At 41.6% G+C, this 21,558-nt stretch overlaps 1 protein-coding gene across 2 annotated transcripts; it reads right to left on the bottom strand.

Moving 5' to 3' along the window:
- Positions 1–8,909: 8,909 nt before the first annotated feature.
- Positions 8,910–20,975, bottom strand: cldn19 (claudin 19). 2 transcript variants are annotated; one of them, XM_047583053.1, is made up of 5 exons: positions 20,226–20,975; positions 15,305–15,469; positions 14,921–15,005; positions 13,304–13,450; positions 8,910–10,491 (listed from the first exon to the last, which is right to left on the bottom strand). In XM_047583053.1, the coding sequence occupies exons 1-5, from the start codon at positions 20,446–20,448 to the stop codon at positions 10,455–10,457; spliced, it is 657 nt and encodes a 218-aa protein (XP_047439009.1). In that variant the 5' UTR covers positions 20,449–20,975; the 3' UTR covers positions 8,910–10,454. The 2 variants fall into 2 exon arrangements, with proteins under 2 accessions (XP_047439009.1, XP_047439008.1); XM_047583052.1 differs by having other exon boundaries at positions 8,910–9,914; positions 20,226–20,973.
- Positions 20,976–21,558: the final 583 nt, after the last annotated feature.

Raw genomic sequence — 21,558 nt, 5'->3', positions numbered from 1 at the left:
TTTTTTTTTTTTCCAAACATGTGTATCAGTAGGGTGGCCATATTAAAACCTAACCTAACTGGCATGTGTATATATATATATGTAAAATGGACAGATAAAGAAAGTCATTGACAGATTTAAGATTTAATCTGTAGTAAACATTTAGTAGCACTATGATGGCGCCTCTTCTTCCTGCCCATATGGGCAAACACAGGTGGGGCCACAGTGGAAACTGTGGACAAACCCACTTGAAACCCATAATGTAGCGTATGTGGGTCCCACTTAAAGCACAGTCAGACCCCAAACAGTTGGGGCCTAAATGGTTCTCGGATAAATTGCCCAGTTGGGCCCCATTTATGGTCCAGTTTGACCCCCCTTTGTGCCCATGTCAGCAAAGATATGGGGCCTACATGGTTCCTGTGCAACTCAGCAAGTTTGGGCCCCACCTGAAACCCAGTCAGAACCCACTTGAGGCCCATCTGGACAAACACTCGTGGGGCCACCATGGAAACTGCGGACAAACCCACTTGAAACCCTTATCTTCAGCCCATATTTAACCTTTATGGGCCCCACATGGACATGCTGGCTGGGTGACGTTATAATTATCTGAGCATTTTCAGGTCTTCTCCCATTTTCGCTAACCAGGCTTATCAGCAACTATAGCATAAAAAATGCTATAAATGTGAATTAAAGAAATTTAAAATTGTGTGGAAACAAAAAAAAAAAAAAAAAAAGTTTTTGCGACCCCTTGGGTTCACAGACCCTCCGTTGAAGACCTATGTTTTACAGTTAAAAAGTTCTGAAAAGTTTAAAAAAATACATCACGGTAACGTAGAGGTGCAGTGTTCAACAAACTGAGAAGTAGGTTTGTGTGGCCGAGACTTATTTCTGTGCAGTAAATCTGAAGCGACAGCTCGCTTATTTTAGCGTAACGACAGCAGACAGGTGCAAACGGATCATCCAGCGGCTACATCAACACACCTGCACTCGCGCACCTTCGCTCATTAACATCTATCATCCAGTTTGTGAAGTCTGGACAAAAGCAATTAAATGGAAACGTTATTTATTTGAACAGACAGTCAGTTTGTGACGATTAAATCTTGCGGGTTCTCATCAAACATAAACGGTCCTGTCAAGCATCAAATGTGTTCAGTTGTTAAACTTGTTTCAAGATCTTGATTCGTCTCGGTGAGACATTCGAGCTGTCTCTCTGCTCCAGTCGACACGAATCAAGTCTGACTGGTGGGTTTGCCACACGATATCTCTCTGTTAGAAAAAAGCAAGGTCTCAGATTATTTCCACAGGGTCAATTTAATGAGTGTTAATTTGTTGATGGAGTCTGTTCCAGATTCGATTCCACCATTTTTATCTGTAAAGTCTAGACATTAAGACAGAAAACGCTGTAGCCTACATAACTATGCAGTTTATGTAGGATTTGTTTTGTTTATTCTGGAAGATTTGTCATGTACAATAATCAGTCCACTACTGTATTCCAATACAAATCATTCTCAATAAAAAAAAAGGAAGAAAAAAACTGTTTATGTCTTCACCTCCTGAGACTCTGTGTCCTGTTATGGGGACGTTATGTTTTTTTGTCTTTTTAAAAAAAAAAAAAAAGCTTATTCTGCTTCATTTAGACCTGTTGTCCTCATAAATGGACACTTTAGTCTGCCATCTAGAGGTAGCAAAGGGTCAACACACTAGTTGGGGTAAGAGCATGATAGTGAAATGATTCGTTCTGCAGCCGATGACGGGACAAAAGTGGACGAGGTACTAAACCTCATCGAATTCTACGGTCGAAACTTGTTTATTAATGATTATTAACTGTTTTAGTTTGATATGAAGTGCAAATTTAACAAATTCTTTTCCAACAAAAAACGACTTCCTGTTCAAAGATGATGCTTAGTTGTTGTTTTTCTTAGAGAAATTAAAAATGCAATGCAAACAAGTCTGGTGTCTTTCCAGGTAGAATACCACTATTCTTTCTTTCTTTATGTATTTATTTATTTATTTCAGGGGTGTCAGACTCGTTTTAGTTCAGGGGCCACATACAGCCCAACAACAACTCCACATGTTTCCCTTTACTTTAAAAATACAGCTCTTTGTAATTAACAACCATGAATTTCTTAAGAAGTGCAAGGTGCAAGTTCAATTTCTTATTTTACTGAAAGTTTTCAGTTAATATCTTCAGTGTAATTTTTACAAATTCATCCCATGGTCCATATTGGACCCTCTAGCGGGGCCGGTTTTGGCCCCTGGGCCTTATGTTTGACACCCCTGATTTATTGTAATACAATTGTGTTGACTGACTGCGATCAACAATGAAAAATCCAGAGTGTGCATAAAACAGAGCATGGTGTTAGTGCTCTGGGTGACAGCTAATTAGAATCTAAATGTGCTCTTTGAAACATTTTCTGTTGATAAAATGTTTTTATATTTCGAACTATTTTGCTGATGTTGTCGTTGTTGTGTTGGTACCTGAGCTTCAGTAAAGGATCTGAATACTTCACCCACTGTTGGTGCTGACTCGGTGCTGGTTTGTACTTCTGCTCGTCTTCATTGACTTTTGGGAGTCAGCACTTATTCAGCATTTGCAAAAGTCACTTTTGATTGGGTATATTTTGATGATGGAAGTTGTTATTACATATATATGTGTATATTTTGCTCACAAAAGGACGAGATGAGCAGAGGACAGCTGGAGGTCCTGGGTCTGCTGACGGCAGTGACGAGCCTGATGCTGCTGGTCACTGCAGCTGGAAGAGACTGTTGGAGGGTAGGAACATGTGTGCACTGAACTCACTGGTATGAGCAGAGAGTTACCACTAGGCTGCACTACTGACAAACTCTGAGCTTTAGTTTGTCCCCACCACAAGACAGAGCAACTCTTGTGCAGTAAAGAGTCTGGAGATGTTTCATGATCTTCACTGATCAGTCATCCAGGTCATGGTGTATCCAAAGAGTGTTTTTAACTGGACTTGTAGAGTTTATTTTAGTGATGTTCGATACCACAGATGTTTCAAACACTAGAAAAGTAAATAAGAACATTAAAATAAATGATTGTTTAACTATTAAGAACTACTATAAAATGAAAACTTGCATCTTAATTGTGACTCTGTTCTCTCCTCTTCTGTCCTCCTCATCATAAATGCCTCATATTCTGTGTTGTGGTTTAACCTGAGGTGTTTCACAAGGTTTGTTGTGTTGCCACAACTCAATAGTTTAGTTACTTTACACTGTGTTTCTACATTATCTCTAACAACTGAAGTATCAAAAGTCTCAATATTTTGATTTGAGAATCAATTTTAGAGCTTAAAGACCTGGTATCAGAAGTTAACGATATTTCAGTATCGATCCGCTCATTGTTAGTTTATTTTGAGAAGATGTTTTGTCACTCATCTGAGTAGCTTCTTTAGTTCTAAGGGACTGGTGGGAGGGGACAGGGACAAACAGTCCTCCATTCATTGACAGGTAAGCATCTAGCCGTAAATGACAAAAGTCACGTTTGTGATGGGCTTCACACATAGATGTTCCTATTTAAACTAACCACCAGTCCCTTAGAAGTAAAGGAGCTACTTGAATATAACATAATAATATTTAATATATAATAAAAATAAACTTTACAAGTCTAGTTGCCTTTCTTTTTTTTATTTCAAAAGCAAATCTGTAACTCTTCGTCCTCCCCTCAGCAAGGAGCTAAAGATCCCGTGGCCTCAGTGGGACTCAGCCTCCGTTGTCGAGGTCTCTGGGGGGAGTGTGTGTACGACAGTCTGGTCAGTTTAAGAACATGCGACGTGTCAGTGTCTTATATGGAGCATCTGCCAGGTACGGATGATGATTTACCCTCAGACATGTCTACAGATAAAAAGTATTGCACATGCTACAATAGAATAAAAAGAACAGGGACGCCTTAAACTCATGAGTAATAAAAATACCTTAGAAACACTCCATCAACAGACTGCATCTGTAAAGTTATTAGTTATTAGTAGGAGCAGCTTTCTTGGACGTTTTTGTTCTGGGGTTGTACGCCAGCATAGTGGTTGTGGAGAATGTGCACACGCATTGTCTAGTTAAAGTCCAATTAAGGCGTACACATGGTGCAGATCGATTTCCAGTCACATTATCTGGGTGTCTTAATCCGATAAGTGTTCACATGCACTTAACTTGTCCAGTCAAAGTCAGATTAAGGCAGTAATTAATGCATGCATGTAACTGTACTGAGTGATGGGTGAAGGACAATTAGCCAGTCGAATTAAACATTTCCAGTTCTCTGCCAGTTAAACTTTCATTCATATCTTATCAGAGGTGAGCTTAATCAACTAGTATTCGGATCAGGTTAGCCAGTGTTATTTCATCAGCAGGTAAGTAAACATCAGAGCGTCAGATAATACTTGTATCTAGCGAATCAGAGACATTAAGATCCTCTAATTGGGATCAGGGCCAAAAAAAAAAGAAAAAGAAAAGAGTTCAGGTTCTAGTTGTTATCCACATCTGAATCTATCCATTCATTCATATTAAAAATGTAATATATAATGTTTTTTTATTTTTTTATTTAAATACTTGTATGCCCCCAGATTGTAATTATATCAGTTCATATTGATTTGTGCGTTGAGACAATCTGAATTTGTTGATGGTTCTATAAAATTAAACTGAATAATCATAACATGCCAGGAAAACATATCAAAGAATACACACAATGCTGTAATGAAAATACCTTAAAAAATCTGATGAGACAGCTCCATTTTTTTTTTCTATTTATTTATTGCCTTTGCCTCGTCTCCTCCAGTTCGATATGTTGGTGATGAGGGTGACGTTGGTGGGGATGGGCGTGCTGTCTGTGGTCTCCATCCTGATCATGATACCCGGTCTGAAGTGCACCACACTGGTCCCCGGTGTGCAGGAGCAGAGCAGCCTGCTGCGAGTCTCTGGCGCCCTCTGTGTGTGTGGAGGTTGGTACTACAGCTACTCACGAGGTCCATTACTTCAGATTCACATCATTCTCTGGTTCAGACACGTTTTAACGCTGTTTAGTTAGTTGTTGTTTACACTTCAGGCAAGAGCAGGTTTAACGCTGAACTCATATCTGAGGATTGGTTTGGTGTGTGTTTCAGGCTTGTGTGGCGCAGTGGGCCTTCTTTGGTACGGGGTGGACACTTACACCAGATACAAACAGGAAGTAGGTGTGATTAAATACTTGTAATTGCTGCAATTTCAACAAATGTCCCAGAGTATTTCTTATAATATGGTGTATTTCAGTGTAACCTGACCACAGATGTGTCATACTGTGCTCGTATCCAGCTCCCCATTAAGTGACCAAACAATGAGGGCTGGACCCTGGACAGATCTCCAGTCTATCACAGGGTTAGATTTTCTTTCCTGGAAATAGTTTGTTACATCTACAGGCAGAACATTTTTAGGGATTCTCATCCAGTCCTTTATTATGTCTGCTGTGTCTTTTTATACTGTTCATGGATTTAAATATTTCTTACTTTTACCTGATAATTTGCACAGTCTGAGTTGCTGCGCCTGCATTTCACTGCGGCCTGTACCTGCACATTATGCTCAAAACAAATACAAACCTTGAACGCTGAGACGGTCAAGCTCCGAATAGACAGACTTGGCTCATAATCAAAAACTAACAAGTCAGCTGGCCTCGCTCTGTCTCATCTTACTTTCTTCTTTGGCCTCAGTCAGCACATCAAGTTAACATAATGCCAGAACATGCACTGAGGGCTCTGAATGGAAATGAAAGCCGTGTTATTCTCTGTATTAAAATTCCCAAACAAAGAGATCTTGAAACCGTAAGTTGCACTAGTTTGATGACGCCGCTTAAAGCCATGTTAAGTGCGACGTGTCTGAACTAACCGACGTGCCTCTTTGAACTGAAGCTTGTAACGGGACCGTAACGAGTTATTAGTCAAGTCTCCTGCTCCTGAGTCTGCTGCTTTTCACCGATAGTGCACTTTTTCTGGCAGACACAAAGCAGGACTCACAGACAGAGCTGCCAAGTCGAGCTGGAATAAATTGAAAGAGCTGTGCTGGTCCACAGCAGACACTGAGCAAGCAGGCGGAGGAATCCACAATAAAAAAGGTCTCAGAGAGGGAGAGGATAAAAACGCCCGCAGCACAGGTGTAAAGGCGCTCACAAAGAATTTCTAATGAACCCACAATCAAGGTGGGGTGCGCTTTTTAAAACTGCAACGCCGTCGCCAAGTGGAGAACACAACTTTTCTATGCCCCCAAAACATTTTCCAACTAAGGAATAATGTTCTGATTTCACTGTGATGTGTTTTCTGACTGCAGGCGGCTTTGCAGGCGCCTGGTATAACATTTGAGTTTGGACTCTCCTACTGGTTGACGGTGGGAGGTGCAGTCTGCTGTCTGGCTTCAGCTGCAATGGTACTCAGGAGTACGTCGTGTACCAGCGATGCCAGTGCGCGCGCGGCACAAACTGACAGCGTTGCATCTCCGCCGACTACAAGAAACCACACAACTTACGTTTGAAGATACGTACGTTTTTGTTTTGTTTTGTTTTTTTTGGTCGACGTAATCAATGAAGCTACTGTTGTATCGTGTCCTGCTGTTGAATGCAAATGGAAAAAAAAAAAAACCTTTGCGTTGAAAACATGTTTAATTGTTGGAATGCTGTTTGCAGTTCAGCAATAAAGGAGACAGTTTTCATTTCCACATGCCTCAATGACCACACTATGCAAGTCCCAATCAAACACATGTGTGAGACACCATCCATCATTCGGGGTGCTAAAAGTGGGAAAACACATTCTTGTGTTTACTCTAATTGTTTGGTTTGCGCTGCAGGCTTCGGTTCATCGGGTTCGTTATGTGTGTCGACATCTTCACTTACGGTAGCTCAATATATAGGTCAGTAAAGATTTATGCCTGATAAGGAGCTGCTAATAAGTCACTACTTGAGCTTAGCATGAAAGTGCAAGACACACATACTGATGTTTATTTGGAGTTTTGGGACGGCGCTATAACTCACAGTTATTGCTTCTATACACGTGCATGGACCAAATGTGCAAAATGTATTTTTTTTTTTTTTTTTGCACGATTGTCTGGTCATAGGTATTGCAAGTGAATCTGTAAATGCCAGGGCTGTGTGAGATTTCACATCCATGCTCTGCTCTTTTTCTCAAACTGCCTCATTTTTAACTCTGCATACGAGCTCATGGTCGTCCTGTCATCCTCCAGCGTTGATACTTACTAAATGGACCTGTACAAGCATAACTGTTACTCTATAATATGACCTTTGTGGGATTTTCTTCAGCGAAAGACTCATGTTTGTTATGCTAATGCTGTTTTGTTTCTCACCAGGTGTGTTCGGTGTTTGCTAACTATTTTAGCCTTCAGATTCTGCATGAATAAGTTTAGCTAATGTCTTGATTAAGTCATAAACGAGTGGGAAACCCTTGTCTGTGGCAAAATCTACACTGCAAAAAAAGGAATTTCAAAAATCATCGTATCAATTTTGTTCAGAGTCTAAAACTTTGTGCTTATTTTAAGATTTTTGTCAAGTAAAAAAAGTTTAATCCATCAGCAGATTTTTTTCTTAATACAAGATGATTTGATTGAATATTAGAATATTTTGCTTCTTTCTAATCATTTTTACAGTGTAAATGAACGTGATCGCATGGACTTTATGATTAAACGAAAGGAGGAACAAACGTTTGGTTGTTTTTAAACCAATATTCTACTTTTTTTCTTTATAGTAAGTGATGTTAAATCTTCATATTTACATGTTTATCACTGTAGCAACGACAAAGAAGGTTTCGTAAGCTCAGCTAATGACTCACTTTAAACCAAACCATAAGTAGTCAGTAGCATACTATAAGCTCACATGAGTCATAAATTGTCTTTTCACCACTGGGAGAGTATGACGGTCTGCCGTTCTGTCTCATTGGAGCAGAGCAAGGGAACGTCACTTGCTAAAGCACCAGCATACTTTGAAAATCAGGTCAGTCTGCATAGAAATTCCCCTCCTCGCAATTAACATCCGCAGCCGGTCATTAGGGCCAGAGCAAAAATGTTTGTGTGGAGGATTGGCGGGTCAACACTGTATTGACCGTAACAGTCATAGCAGTAGTCTGTCCCTCTTTTGGACCTTATTCATTACTTATTACTGATCAAATGTCTCTAAATGCCATAATATAATGACCATGTGGAGATACTGTATAAATGTGGACTGTGGAAACAATAAATCTTTTAATCAGCAGGGATTTTGTTAAATTTTCCAATATCGTTTTTATCGTCCGGCGATTTGGTTAAAAACATCTAACCTCAGGAAACTCCTCCTAATGAGCTGGCTTGTGAAACTCAAATCTCATATTAGCTTGGTTAGGCTTTTTTTTTTTTTCAATTAAATTTTGTCCAAAATGAACATTAAAGAAAAATAAAAAATGTATCCTTTCCTTTCTTTAGGTTTACGGCAGTTGGCCACATGTTTGAAATAAAAAAATAAATCAATCAATATTTGGACGTGTGTATGATCTGAATAGCTTAATACTGAATGCAAAATGATAATAATAATGTATATTTATTTATATTTCCTTTGCCCCTGCTTTAGAGCAAGCATAATGCTTATGTGTGCATGTTGGTAGCCTTTTGGGATTCAGTTTAAAACTATTTTCAACAGCTGTGATGTAAAGTCTAGTTCAGACTAACAAAAACAGAAAAGTGGAGCGTTGCTGCCGGTTTTGAGTTAACTTTGCGAGTCCACCTCTGAGAATGTGCCACAGTCCAGTAGAGCAGAAGTGGAATTCCACCCCTGCAATTATTGAACAACAGGGTGCAAAAAAAAAGAAGGTTTTGAGCTGGAACAGAGGGACGGGTTGGGAGGGGAGGAGGGGGCGAAGGGAAATCAGTGAAGGGCGAAAAGTAAAACAACAGCTGATAAAGCACTAAGTCATAGCCACATTCATTTTTATGTTTCTGTTTACTTCATCCTAAAAGAAACAGACATGGGGGTATACTGTAAATGAGATGATACACAACAATGGAGGAGGTAAATATTAGAGAAAGGAATGGCATGGTAAATAAACACAGGCATCAGAAGGGAATTTGAACTCTCAGCAAACTGGGGTTCCTTAGTACAGGAGACAGCACACAGTACAGTACATCCTTCAGAGTCAACAATACAACGACTCCGTCATTCACACAAAATCATATAGGCACTTAACAAAACAAAAGGAACGTACTCGGTATATCCTCAATCCAGGCTACGTGGAAGTGGGCACACAGCTTCTTACAAACAGTGGCATAAGGCATTAAGTACAAGACCTATTACGTGCATGTGTTGTTGTTGTTGTTGTTGTTGTTGTTTCATAAATGGTGCTGTAAAGTAGCTTCACATTCATTTTCAGAAATCCAACAAGTAGAAAATACAGAGAGGCTGTGGATGTGCATCCCTCAGGCGGGATGGAAGACTTTAAGGAATCCTCGTGGTGAAAAACCTCCATGTGCACAAACATGTGTTATAAGGCACTGTAGTAAAACATTATATATGTAGTACAAAAAAAAAAAAAAAAAAGAGGAAGAAGAAAAAACAGAGTAGGTGGTATATACACCTGGGCAATTTTAACATGTTATAGAAAACATACCCTGAATGACTCTCTCCCAAAGTCAACAACACAGACAAGACAAGGATATCATCTTTATCAATCACAACCCCCCCACCCCCAGAAAAAAAAACATCTAATTCATGAAACCTCGACAAACTAATTTAACAAAGTTAATTTCATCAAAGACTCTAATTTATGTTGACGCTCGAAAAGCTGCTGCTCATTCCGTCTTGTCTGTTTTGAATTCCTCAGTGAGAGGGTTTTGTCTGTTGACAGAACCTAAAACCATGGCAAGGCCAGAAGACTCTCCCAAACTACAAGTACTGCTCCCTTTTCTCTGGTGGGGTACTTTTAACATTTGGTCTGCAATTCAAAAGGGAAAAAAAGACACGTTTCAGTTAAAGTACAGTCACAGTGAACAAAATAAACCCCCAAGAGGCACATTAACAAAAACACCCAGAGGTCATAGGATATAAGTGGAAAAACATAAAAATCAGCGCGACAAAACCCCCACAACCTGTTTCAACTCATTGTTAACTTTCAGCCGATAACTGGACAGAAGCGGTGGGGTAGGAGGAGGAGGAGTGCAGGGGGGTGAGGGAGGTGTAGTAGAGGGTCGACGCCCCATTTCTTAGAGAAAAGGTCTGGTCGCATATCTTTTATGAGTCCGTATTTAGAGAATAGGCTCAGACGGTGAGCGACAATGGGAGAGCACAGTAGATCTTGGTTCCCATTAAAACAAAAAATGATAAGGTGCAGATGTAGTACTGAGAAACAGGGGGAATCGTCTACTACGAGAGGTCCAGATTTGAGGTCAAAAGGGGGGGAAAAAAAGAAGAAGGGGAGGGGGGGAGACAGTGGTTGGACAGTCGGATAAGTCCTCGATAAAAAGGCGGGGGCTGATCAGTCAGGGAAACTAGTTTCACTCAACAACTCTGCCCTGAATTAGAGGAGAGAAGAAGACAGTCAGAGGAAGAAGAAGAAGAAGAACAGGATAAGACACAACAGGAGGGGACATCAGAGACACATCACGACCTCTCAGGTTGCCACGGCGATTAGGGCGTTAGCAGAAAAGGGTGAGGAGTGATGCTACATGTCAGCTGGCTAAGACTCAACAGGTTAGAGACTGGTCCTGATGGAATGACGAATAAAATTAAGATTAAAAAAAAAACGAATTGTTGTTGTTTGATGTTTGTGTGAACCTTTTCATGCAAAAGTTAGATGATGAATTGATGCCACCGGTCAAAAGTTTTAGATCACTCTGTTATTTCTGTCTTTTTTTTTAATTGAAGTGTATGCAGTTTAATGTCTCATTTTACCAAATAATCAACTGAAGATAAAAAAAAAATATCAATATATAACCTAAAATACATTCTAAACTTTGGACTTATCAAAGTAACATGATTTAACATGTAAACACTCTTCATTCTTTCCAAAAATGGAAATATTTTTTCCAATTTTGTTGCAGAAGTTCCCATAAATGTGTTGTACTCTTTACTTTTCTGTCCATTTCATCACAAATCAGCTCCATGGGGTTAAAGTCTAGAGACTGGGCCATGGTCCACTCCATGTTTTCAAGCTTTCCATCTTGTTTTCATCCTGAGGTAGTTCTGGTAGAGCTTGGACTAAAGTTTTTGGGTCATTATCTTGCTGTAGGATTAAGCTCTGACCAACTACACCAGAGGATACTGCTCTAAAACGTTTGACCGGTGTCATAGGTTAGCTTAGCATAAAGTTTGGAAGCAGCTAGTCCATCTCTGTCCACAGTTTACACAAATCTGTCTGCACTTTTAAACTTCATTTATATGAGTTTTTGCTTTAGCAACTGCATTTCGCTTGTATTTCCTCAAATGTCAAATCATTCCTTCAAGTACGTGTTTGCTTATCTTTGGACGCAGCTTTACAGGTAGTTTTTCATACTTGTTGCTGAGCAGTCCCTATTCAAAGCGCAGCTGCTACTGGCAGACCAGTGGCGCTTGACATCCCTCTTTATTTAAAGGGGAGGCGGAGGTGGGGAGAGAATTTCCTATAGACCTAAAAACCTCCCCCCCACCAATCCTCCGCAATAATAAAGCTCTCCACAAACAAGTGTCTTCCAAGAAGAGAGACTGTATGGCCGGAAAATCGCGCGACTGGGACCTATTCTGAGAAAAGTTAATGGCTTTATTATCTGGAACAGTGATGGAACAGCTCTTTCAGAAACACAAATGAGGGCACAAGTGATGGGGGAGCATCAAGAGGGGGGAACTCAAGAGCCAATTTAGCTGTGCAGTTGAGTTTTACAGGCTCTAATGTGGGGTTAGCTGCACGTATCCATTGTACTTCAGTCTGCGTGGAGCAGGCGCCGGTTTGCAAAGCACTTGTTGCCACTGAACAATCAAATGGCGTCTACTGTGTTTAAGTTAAAGTTATGTTTTCTACGTTGCTGCTTTATTAGCCGTGCTTTAGACCTCGTGTTAGCTTATGCGCCAGCGTCTCATATAGTAGCTTGTGACTCCCAGTAAGATTCTACTTTGATCAGAGGTCTGTGAAATAGCTTAAATCTTCGACGTTGGTTTGGTTATACAAGAGATTACGAGACGAGGGAGTGTATGAATCTGGAATGATGGTGTTAGTAAATGAAGCGTTATGATATGTGTCGATGAGAAGCTCCACTTTCTCTTTAGCGCTGGGTATTACAAAAAAAACAGATAATCAACAGCATGCACGCTCATTAAAAAGGATAAACAGACACCTTCAGCTAATAATTCACCTCCACCCCTGCAGCTGAGATTGTGTCCACGTGTGCAGCTCTTATCTTATCAGGTGTTTTGGTGTGTAAACCAGGACAAAGCGAGGAAGTTGCTCAGCTGTTACAAAATGGCCGAAGCCCCGAAGCCGAAGCCCCTCACTACACAGAACACTGAGCAACACCTGTCAGTCATTCTGGTTGATATAATTGTTTGCCATCGGCGACGTAGCCGCAGAGCTACTCGTGAGTATTTTATAGTCTGATTCCAGTGTTGAGTCGCTGTACATAAATTTTACCACTAAAAGACTAAACCAAGACCAAACCGCTCTCTGTCTGATTTATATTCCTTCACAGTAAATCTAAATGCTTTGGTGTTGCGTTCTGAAACATTTAGAGATAATTTAATTTTGCCAACGCAAAAAAAAGGTAGCTGTAATCTTTCCTGGTTTGCTTGGCGGTTTCTGCTTGTCCTTGAACAAACCTGACTGCACCAGTGGAGTATGAATACACAAAGAAACATGGAGGCCAAAGCGCTAATGCAGCTCCAACCAGAAAAGCGTAGGACATGCCAGTAAGAGGTTTGTTTTTTTTTTAGCTCCATGGTAAAGTTGCTTGTCTGAACAACTTATTTAAGTGCAGTTTTACGTTTCTATCCATGTCTGATATAGAGTACATTAAATAATTAAGACATTAAGGCACATGAAAAATTTCCATTCACATGCATGCAAATACTTCACATATGTAGCTCTCTTAGCATCTTAGCAAAAATAACACGTCCTACTGGTGAATAACACTGTATGGGGTATGTTTCTGCATATGAAGTGTGCGAGCTCTATTATATGAGTGTATACATGTTTATGCGTGATAGTCTTTTTTGTTTTGTTTTAGCAAGCGTAATTGTATTGTTTGGGCAAAGAGGGGGGTGGAGTTGTGGGAGGAGGGGAGGGGGAGGGTGGTGCCCAGCGTGTCCTCTGCTCTCTGATTGGGTGACTGCTGGAAGAGGGGTGGGGTTTACACGTACTCCCTGGCTGTGGAAGGCTGTGATTGGCGGTAGTATTGCTGCCCTCGCATGTCGTCTTTGGAGCAGGAGCAGCACAGCAAGGAGCCACCCAGGACCGTGAGGCTGGCCGCCGCCCAGCCCACGAACAGGGCGGAGCCGAACTCATACCTGTACGGGGAAAAATAGGAGAAGTTATCAACAGGTACAGAGGCTTTGTGTCTGAGGTCTTACTGACGTCAGTTCAGCTAGCTTCAACTAGTTCTTGTTGCTCTTTGCTGGCTGCAGAATCTAATTGCACCATGGGCTCGGTTTTTATGTTGTTTGTGGTTGTGAGTGTTTTTTAAAGTGTGCTTTGCAGCTAATAAATTATCATAATGATTAAGTGGTAATAACTAAAGCTAGTTCATCATTTAAAATTAAGAAATGAAATTCTCCAAAACTTTCTGATATTAGCTGGTAGCAGCTAAAGTTTTTAAAGCTATAATCTGCTAGAAACTGTGACTGGTCGTATTTATCAGGTTTATCGTTAGCAATTAAAGCTTTTTTTTTTTTTTTAACAGCCAGCAACAGATATTTGTGAGCTATAATTACCAACTCTTAGCAGTTAACTCATTTTAATCTGATATAATTGGAACCATTTGGAAATGATGGTGAACACACAGTTCTCAAGCATGTTTATCAGAAAGTGTGAGCAGCTAATGCTAATAATTTTTAGTATCCATAATCAATTACTATAAAAATTTAGTGTTAATAACTAAAACTATTTTATCATTTATAATTAAGAAATGAATAACTACACCTGTCCATGGTCCTTCTCCAAAAATGTCTCACATTAGCTGGTAGCAGCTAAATGTAGTCATTGTCTGTCCCATTTTTAAAGACATAACATGAAAAAAAACTATGACTGGACATATTTATCAGGTGTATTCTTAGCAATTACAGCTATTTTCTTTTTACTAGCCAACAACAGATATTTGTGAGGTATAATAACAACTCTTAGCAGTTAGCGTTAGATCATTTTAATCTGATATAATTGGAACCATTTGCAAATGATGGTGAACACACACTTCTCATTTAAAATTAGCAACTGACTCTGAACTGAACCAACTAATGATACATAATTTGAAGCACATAGTCAGTGCTAAACTAATTCAAGCTCATTTTAATTAGCTATAATTTGGAAAATATATCAAATAAAGCTGGTTGTGTTCATCAGGAAAGCTGAGCAGCTAATGCTAAACTTCGGACGAGGAAGTCATGTTTTGTGAGTCTGAGCCACGGTTATAATTTGTCTTTAATGGCTGCAGTTGTCAAATAAACAACAAACAATATAAGGAAACTAAACCGGAATGAAAGCAGGGCCAAGGGAGAACTGAGAGGATGTGTTGTTTTTTTTTATTTTAATCTTGTTTCTCTTTTCCCAAATCCTTATCGTCTTTTAACTGATGGACCAAAAAAATTCTAAATTATTTTCTCTCCTCTGTTGTTTGTTTAATATGCCTGATTGGGTAGTTTTTGGGGACAGTGGGCATATTGTGAAAGTAGTCATTTGTATGCGGCTTCTTAAAGACTTTAAGAAACTTAAGACTTTAGGCACCATTGGCACAACCGTTGGTATTCGTTCCATGCTCTACATACCTGGCGTTGGGTGGCGTATTTGGGTTGAAGAACTGATAGGACACCTGAGTGGCATACCAGGACACAGACACCAGTGTGCACAGACCTGTGGAGTGACAGAAAGATCATTCTCCATACTTAATAAGCCTGCAAACATCGTAGCTTAAGCAACACACAAATGAATTGGTGGGGTTCTGTGTTTATGTCTGAGGTCGGCGGCTCAAGCCTCTAAAATGACCACTTCCTGTTTACAGTGAAGACTCTTAATTACCCAGGAGACCCCAAGTGAGATATTCAGGCTAGAAAATTGCCAGACCACTCTTGCTAAATGCACTGATTGAGAGGAGATTACGCACACACTTGAAAATTAGAAGAAAACTAAGCATTAGGAGACAGAAATCACACCTGCGAGCAGGAAGAGAGCTCCTCCGGTCACAGCGATGCGAGTCTTTGTGGTTGGGTTGTTATCTCCCACCTTGGTGCACTTCATGCCCACCACGCTGACGATGATGCCGATAAAACCCAGCAGAACTGACACCACCATGAGGGCCCGGCATGTCTGGATGTGGACTAGATAAAGAAGAAGAAAGGATGAGGCGGCGACCGCAGGGGAAGCAAAGGACAGTGGATGATACAAAAGAAGATATGAAATGCAAATGGAGGGGGGGAGAGTGAATGTGATGACAGGATGAGGAAACAAAGAGTCTTTCAGTCCAACACTTGGATTAAAACGCAAGTATTTCTGAACATAAAAGTGATAATTATAAGGGAATCAAGCTACACATGCTATGCAGGATTGATGGGACCACATGCATTTATGAAAGAAATATGATTAGCGGACACTCCACCACTGTCCTACTTTCCAGAGTAGGGTAATTGCAGCTTCTTTTTTTTTTTTTTTTTTTTTATCATCTCCAGAGGTGATTTCTTGTCCAAGTCTTTGGACCTTAAATGATCCTCCAAATATTCTCCACATCATTCCATTGTGGTTTTGCCTTCTCGAAAATCTATTGCGCTGCCCACACAGGCCTTAGCTCACACATAACTCAGTGGGAGGAACATATTTACACATATTTACACACACATATGTACAAGGCACAATATTGGCACGGGCCCCGGCAGCTGTAGGTGGAAACGGGCACAGATGAAACTCTCTGGCGCAGAGAGCGGCTGTAGGAGGGCCCCGCTTTACATGTTTCGCACAGTGGGATTACTGTGGCTTTGTCACAAAGCGAGATTGTTTTCGCGGGGCCGTCGCCACGGCGATCAGACGGCCCCCCGACCACAGCCGCTCGCAGACGTGTAAACGCGAAAGCAATGCTGAGAGCCCAATAATACTGTCACAATACTGATGGAGTGAGTAACGAGGGGATTATTTTCAGCAGCGCGAGTAAACATGCGGATTCCGATATCACGATGTTGATATGTGGCCAAAGCTGTCAAATATGGTGATGGAAATAAAGACTTTTCAGACGGGTCTCACAAGAAAGGTCGCACAGAGCAGTTTTTAATGACAAAGTTTAAACCAGAATTAAACTGAAAACACAAACAGAATAAGAGACTGACAATAAGCTTTTCTTTAAAAAAAAAATATACAAAATGAGACACACCAGATATAATAACATTAAACCGTCTCTCAAATAAATCTTCATTCAAGGTAGATATATAAATGTAGCTTATTTCTGGAGCCTTCATATTGCATCTCACAGTAAGTGGATTCTGAAAGGTAAATAATGAACTTACAGAGTTCGGTGCCATTATTTGATGTCGTTAGGCTTTTCTGAGCTTTTCATTGCAGTCTATAAATCTGAAGTAAATAACGTATAACAGTGTAAAGTTGATCCAACTATGTTTACAGTACGAGAGGGGGATTTCTTTCTTTACTAGCTTACTAGATAGATAGATAGATAGATAGATAGATAGATAGATAGATAGATAGATAGATAGATAGATAGATAGATAGATAGATAGACAGATAGACAGATAGACAGATAGACAGATAGACTACTAATTTGGACACACTTTCTCATTGAACTGAATCAGAAGGTGTGAAAAAACTATGCATTTGAATGCAAGCTACACACATGTTCCTTTCTAGAGCTTCAAAATGTAATTTACCACACACTTTGATATAACTGGACCACAGTTAATATTCATAGAATAATATGGAAAACCAAGATGGAAAATGAGCCTTGAGTTTGTGTTTTGTGAAGTTGCTGTTTCCGAGGAGCAAAATGTACCGAACAGAATAGAACAGAATAGAATAGCAGGCTATAATTTACAAAGAATCACTTAAAAAAAAAAAAAAAGAGCCGTTGCACAACAGCTTGAGACGGAAGCCAAAGTCATCGTTTGTCACCGTGACAGAAATACACACAACATCATTCATGGTGCATCAAGGAAGCAGCATTTCAGAAGTTGATCTGAAGAGACTTATGAGGGGAGAAGAGGATGGAACAATCTTTGAAGTCTGATTCATGGCTGCAGTGCTCCCTTTGATGGAATATCTGAGGAGTCTTCAACAGAGAGAGGTTTGATTTTTCTTTTTCTTTTTTCTTTTATTGCTGTTGTTGTTTTTCAGCCACTCTTTTCTTCTTGGGGTGCACGGGCTCAATGACACCCACGACACCGCTGACAAACCACACGGGTGGCCTGAGGCCTTTTGGGGTAAAGGAGAGGCTAGGAGGAGGGAGGGAGGTGGCCGTGGGCCGGGCCAGGCCAGGCCGGGCCAGGCCGGGGCAGGCCGGGCCAGGCCTCTCTTTCCATTGCTACGGTTGGCAGTGCCAGCCACAAGCTTTCAATGAGTGTGTGTGGAGGCGCTGTGAGGTCCCATTGTGAGGTCACTTGTGACTGTTTTTATACGTAATTTCTGTTTGCCCACTCACTGCTCAGCTCAGAGTTTGCCCCTTTACAGTGTAGTCTCCACTCAAAGCACAAACTTCACTTAGCATGAATTTCATTTTAAATCATTTTCCTTTCATTAGCTCCATCACAAGTGGACCCATTGGTCTTATCCAGATTATTTTGTACAGTCAAGAAGAAAATGTTACACCATTTACTATCGCTACTTCTATTGGTCGATGCTTGTAAAGATACATTCTGAAACTAAAACAGCTGTGAATTGTGAACTTATATGGACTTCTCTGTCTATATAATCAGGTTGGTTTGGTGCCAAGGAATGTAATGCATAGACGAGTATAGTGTCTTAAATAAATCAGCATAAAGAAATGTTTGCACACTTTTGCTGTTTTTTGTGTTGGTGCACTTACACCTGCACTTATAGCCCGGCCCTTCATACCGGTATGTGCAGATAGTGACAAAGGAAGCCACTATAGTCAGCCTGAGCACTTAACTTTTCCTATGGTTCGAATTGTGACCAAATCTTGTGAAAAACAGCAATAAACTGATCAAACAAACTTCACACGTCTTGTTTCTCTGTGCCACAGAGAATGCTGCTGCTGTAAATACTTGGCGCTGTATCAAATGTGTATTGATCCCAGCTAAAAATATAGTTTCAAAAAATAATTTTTAAGGTTTTCAGTGGAGACAGCCAGTGAGTACTGTGCGACACTGTTGGCGGTTTTGATATTTTAATAGAAATTATTGAAGAAACAGATGTAGATGAGCACTGGGCTTATCCTTTTATGCAACGTGATTGATTGGGTGGAGCAGATATGGTTTTGATCCGAAGCTCGTAATTGAAGCAAAGGGGGAATGTCAAAATTCAGCGGGACCGAACGGATTGACGGAGGCGGGTCGCCGTGTCTTCCACTCAGCGCTTCAGCATTTCTGGATGCAAAGAGCTGTCCCTTCAGCACCACCATCCGCACTCTCCTCTTCTGACAGATGGCAATGTCAATCTCCTCGGTCACCTGTCGCCCCGGCCTCCATCTTCTCCCTAACGCTCAGTAAACCCGAAGCGCCACCACGTTGGCTTCAGCCGCCATCAGCAGAGCACAGTCTGGTGAACAATTAGACCCGCCGTCACATGCTGCTCCCGCTGCTAACGTATCCAGGGGAGAAGAGCTCCTCCACAACTTTGTTTGACGCTGCGTCAAACCCACACCCGACGGGGCGTTTAATCAAAGATTCAGACTCCGCTGTGAATTCTCAGAGCCTGGACGCATGATTGGATCTGTCTGGCTGGAACACCTGAATGAAGATGCTCGGTCACAGCTTCGCAGCAGCACGCCGTTAAGTGTCTGTCTCCACGCTGAATCCACACACTCGGGGTGTGATAGTGGACGAAATGGAACAATGCGTGCGTGTGGGGAGGACAGAATGCATTCTGGGAATATCTCTGGTCTTTGGCTCAACACTGGCCTTTTCTTCTCCTAACAGCCCCTATTCATGTACAAGGACAATACTCTGTTCTCATCGCTGCAATGTACCAAAGGAGACGGGAAGATGGGAGATCAGCTGGGGCGCCCGGTCACACTGAAAATCTGTTGATATAATGACTCACCAAGACACCAAAATGTTTGCAAAGTGTTCCAAGGGGAGTGTGCCACTAAAGCAAACTCAAATTGTTTCATAAAAATGCCATCTGACCCCCGTCCCCGGCGACTACCGCCCACCCCCTCCTTGGCCTGTCATTAGAATCCCTAATAGGATGATTTAAGCAGGCAGCAGAAGGATGGATTCATATAATCTTTGTGCCATTAATTGTGAGTCACCAGCTTACAGATTGGAGATGGCAGGAGACTCATAATGTGAGCTAATTTATGTCTGAACCCCACATTCCTCGCCCCCCTCCCCATCCTCACACATTACGTGTCGTGGTTGTTTCAGAGTTTTAACAAAACAACCCGAACGTCATCGTGAGATGCGAACGGCAGCATTTTAAGTGAGATTTACTGCTTGTGAAGTTAATGCGTCCCAGATAGCATTTAGTGCTGAGGAAGCTGTCGCTCTTCTGTTGTTGGCCAACTACAATAACTGTTGTGATGATTTGTAGTGACTGAATTTGGGAAGTGGATCAAGAAAGACACCTTATCAAATAGAATGAATTAAAATCAGGGAAGAAAAGTCAGAAAGAGAGTGCGATTAAGTTAGAGAGACCTTTCCTGGGGATGCATCAAGAGCAGATTATTAGCATGCATGAATTTTAATTGTACATTTCCATCATATCACAAATCACTGAGTGAATATCACTCAGTGGTTCCACATAAAATATTTGACCCCTGAAGAAGAAACAACTTACTTTGGGTCTTATTCTAATCCCTCAAAAGTTAATTTAAACAGTGGACGTGGAAAGTGACCTGAGCTGCTAGAAGTTAGAGAATCAGGGGGGGGTTGTCAAGTCAAATTCAAACGTCGTACTTACTGTCCAGCGAGAGCATGGAGTCAAAGATCTTGCACTGCACCTGCCCTGTGCTCTGCGAGGCACAGCTCATCCACAGCCCCTCGTAGAGACCCACGGCCGTGATGATGGCGTCGCCAGCGTACGACGACTGCTTCCACTGGGGCAAGGCAGTGGTGGAGATGATTCCAATCCATCCGCCCAACGCCAGGAAATAACCCAACAACTGGAGACCTGAATTGGCCATCCTTCTCTAGCGCTGTCCCTCTGTTTTTATATCTGGTTTGGCTTCTTTTTCTCTCCTTGCTTTGCTTGACTTGCAGCTTTTTTTTTTTTTTTTTTTGTCTTTTAGGACTTTGGTCCCTTTCTCTGAGCAATCTTTGTGGGCACACCTGCGACTTGTCTCACTGTTCTCTGGACTATCTGGTCCCTGCGAGCATCTCCTTCTGCCTCTCCGCTTTAACTGGCATCTGCAGAACTCCCCTCTTTTTTCCTCGTCTCTAACTCTGTCCTCCTTTTTCTCTCTCCACGCCCGTCAGCTGGGACAGCAAATTGACGTCTCCCCCTCTGCGTCCCGTCTGATTCCTTGGTCCCTCTGGGGAACGGTCGAAAAGCCAAAAGATTCAGTTCAGTTCATCAAGCATCGTCGCTGGGCTGCCCCAACCTCTGCATGGCTTCTTCTTTCCCTTTCTGCTGCTCACTTACTTCTTTCCCCCCCAGTACAATCTTTCCATCTGCTCCAGGGTTTGAGTGGCTCAATGAGGGGTAGCAGGAAAAAAAAAAAAAGAAAAAAGAACATGTGAACACAACAGGCTGACCATGAAGGGATGGGGAGAAGGGCTGGCCTGCGATTGGAGTTCACAGTGTTGTAGGAACGCCTACTGGGAGGGAAGAGGGACTGGCTGAGTGGGGAGACCGTTTCAAACAGAGAAAGAGGAAAAAGCGAAAGATGTGGCTGAGGAGGGAAGGCACCACTCAAGTCCCGATGAAGCAACACTTTCCAGTCAAATATGTCGAGCTAAACTCCAGTGTGGGTGCACTGACCCTTCAGGGAAAAATTTGCCTCTCCTAGCTGGAGGTGTTGAGGAGGTGCCGGTAAAGTGCAACAAACTCACGTAAATCAGCAACCAAACAATGCCCGGCCTGAAAAGGACGTGTCACATCCAGACAGGCCCTCTGAAAGTTATGGGCCGCCGAGGAAAGCCCCCCGAACCATCGCCAAGACAACCCCAACAAATGACGAGAGAGAAGAGAGAGGGCGAGGGAGAGTTCGCCCTCAACTGTACGTCCCGATGAGCCGTAAAACGCGGACACACTCTGCCCTTTTGTGTCGGTGGGGAGTTCAGAAACCTGTTTT

Source organism: Mugil cephalus, chromosome 4, assembly GCF_022458985.1.
Source record: "Mugil cephalus isolate CIBA_MC_2020 chromosome 4, CIBA_Mcephalus_1.1, whole genome shotgun sequence".
NCBI lineage: Eukaryota > Metazoa > Chordata > Actinopteri > Mugiliformes > Mugilidae > Mugil > Mugil cephalus.
The sequence above is the reverse complement of the archived record's forward strand: the minus strand, read 5'-3'. Positions and strand labels throughout refer to the sequence as shown.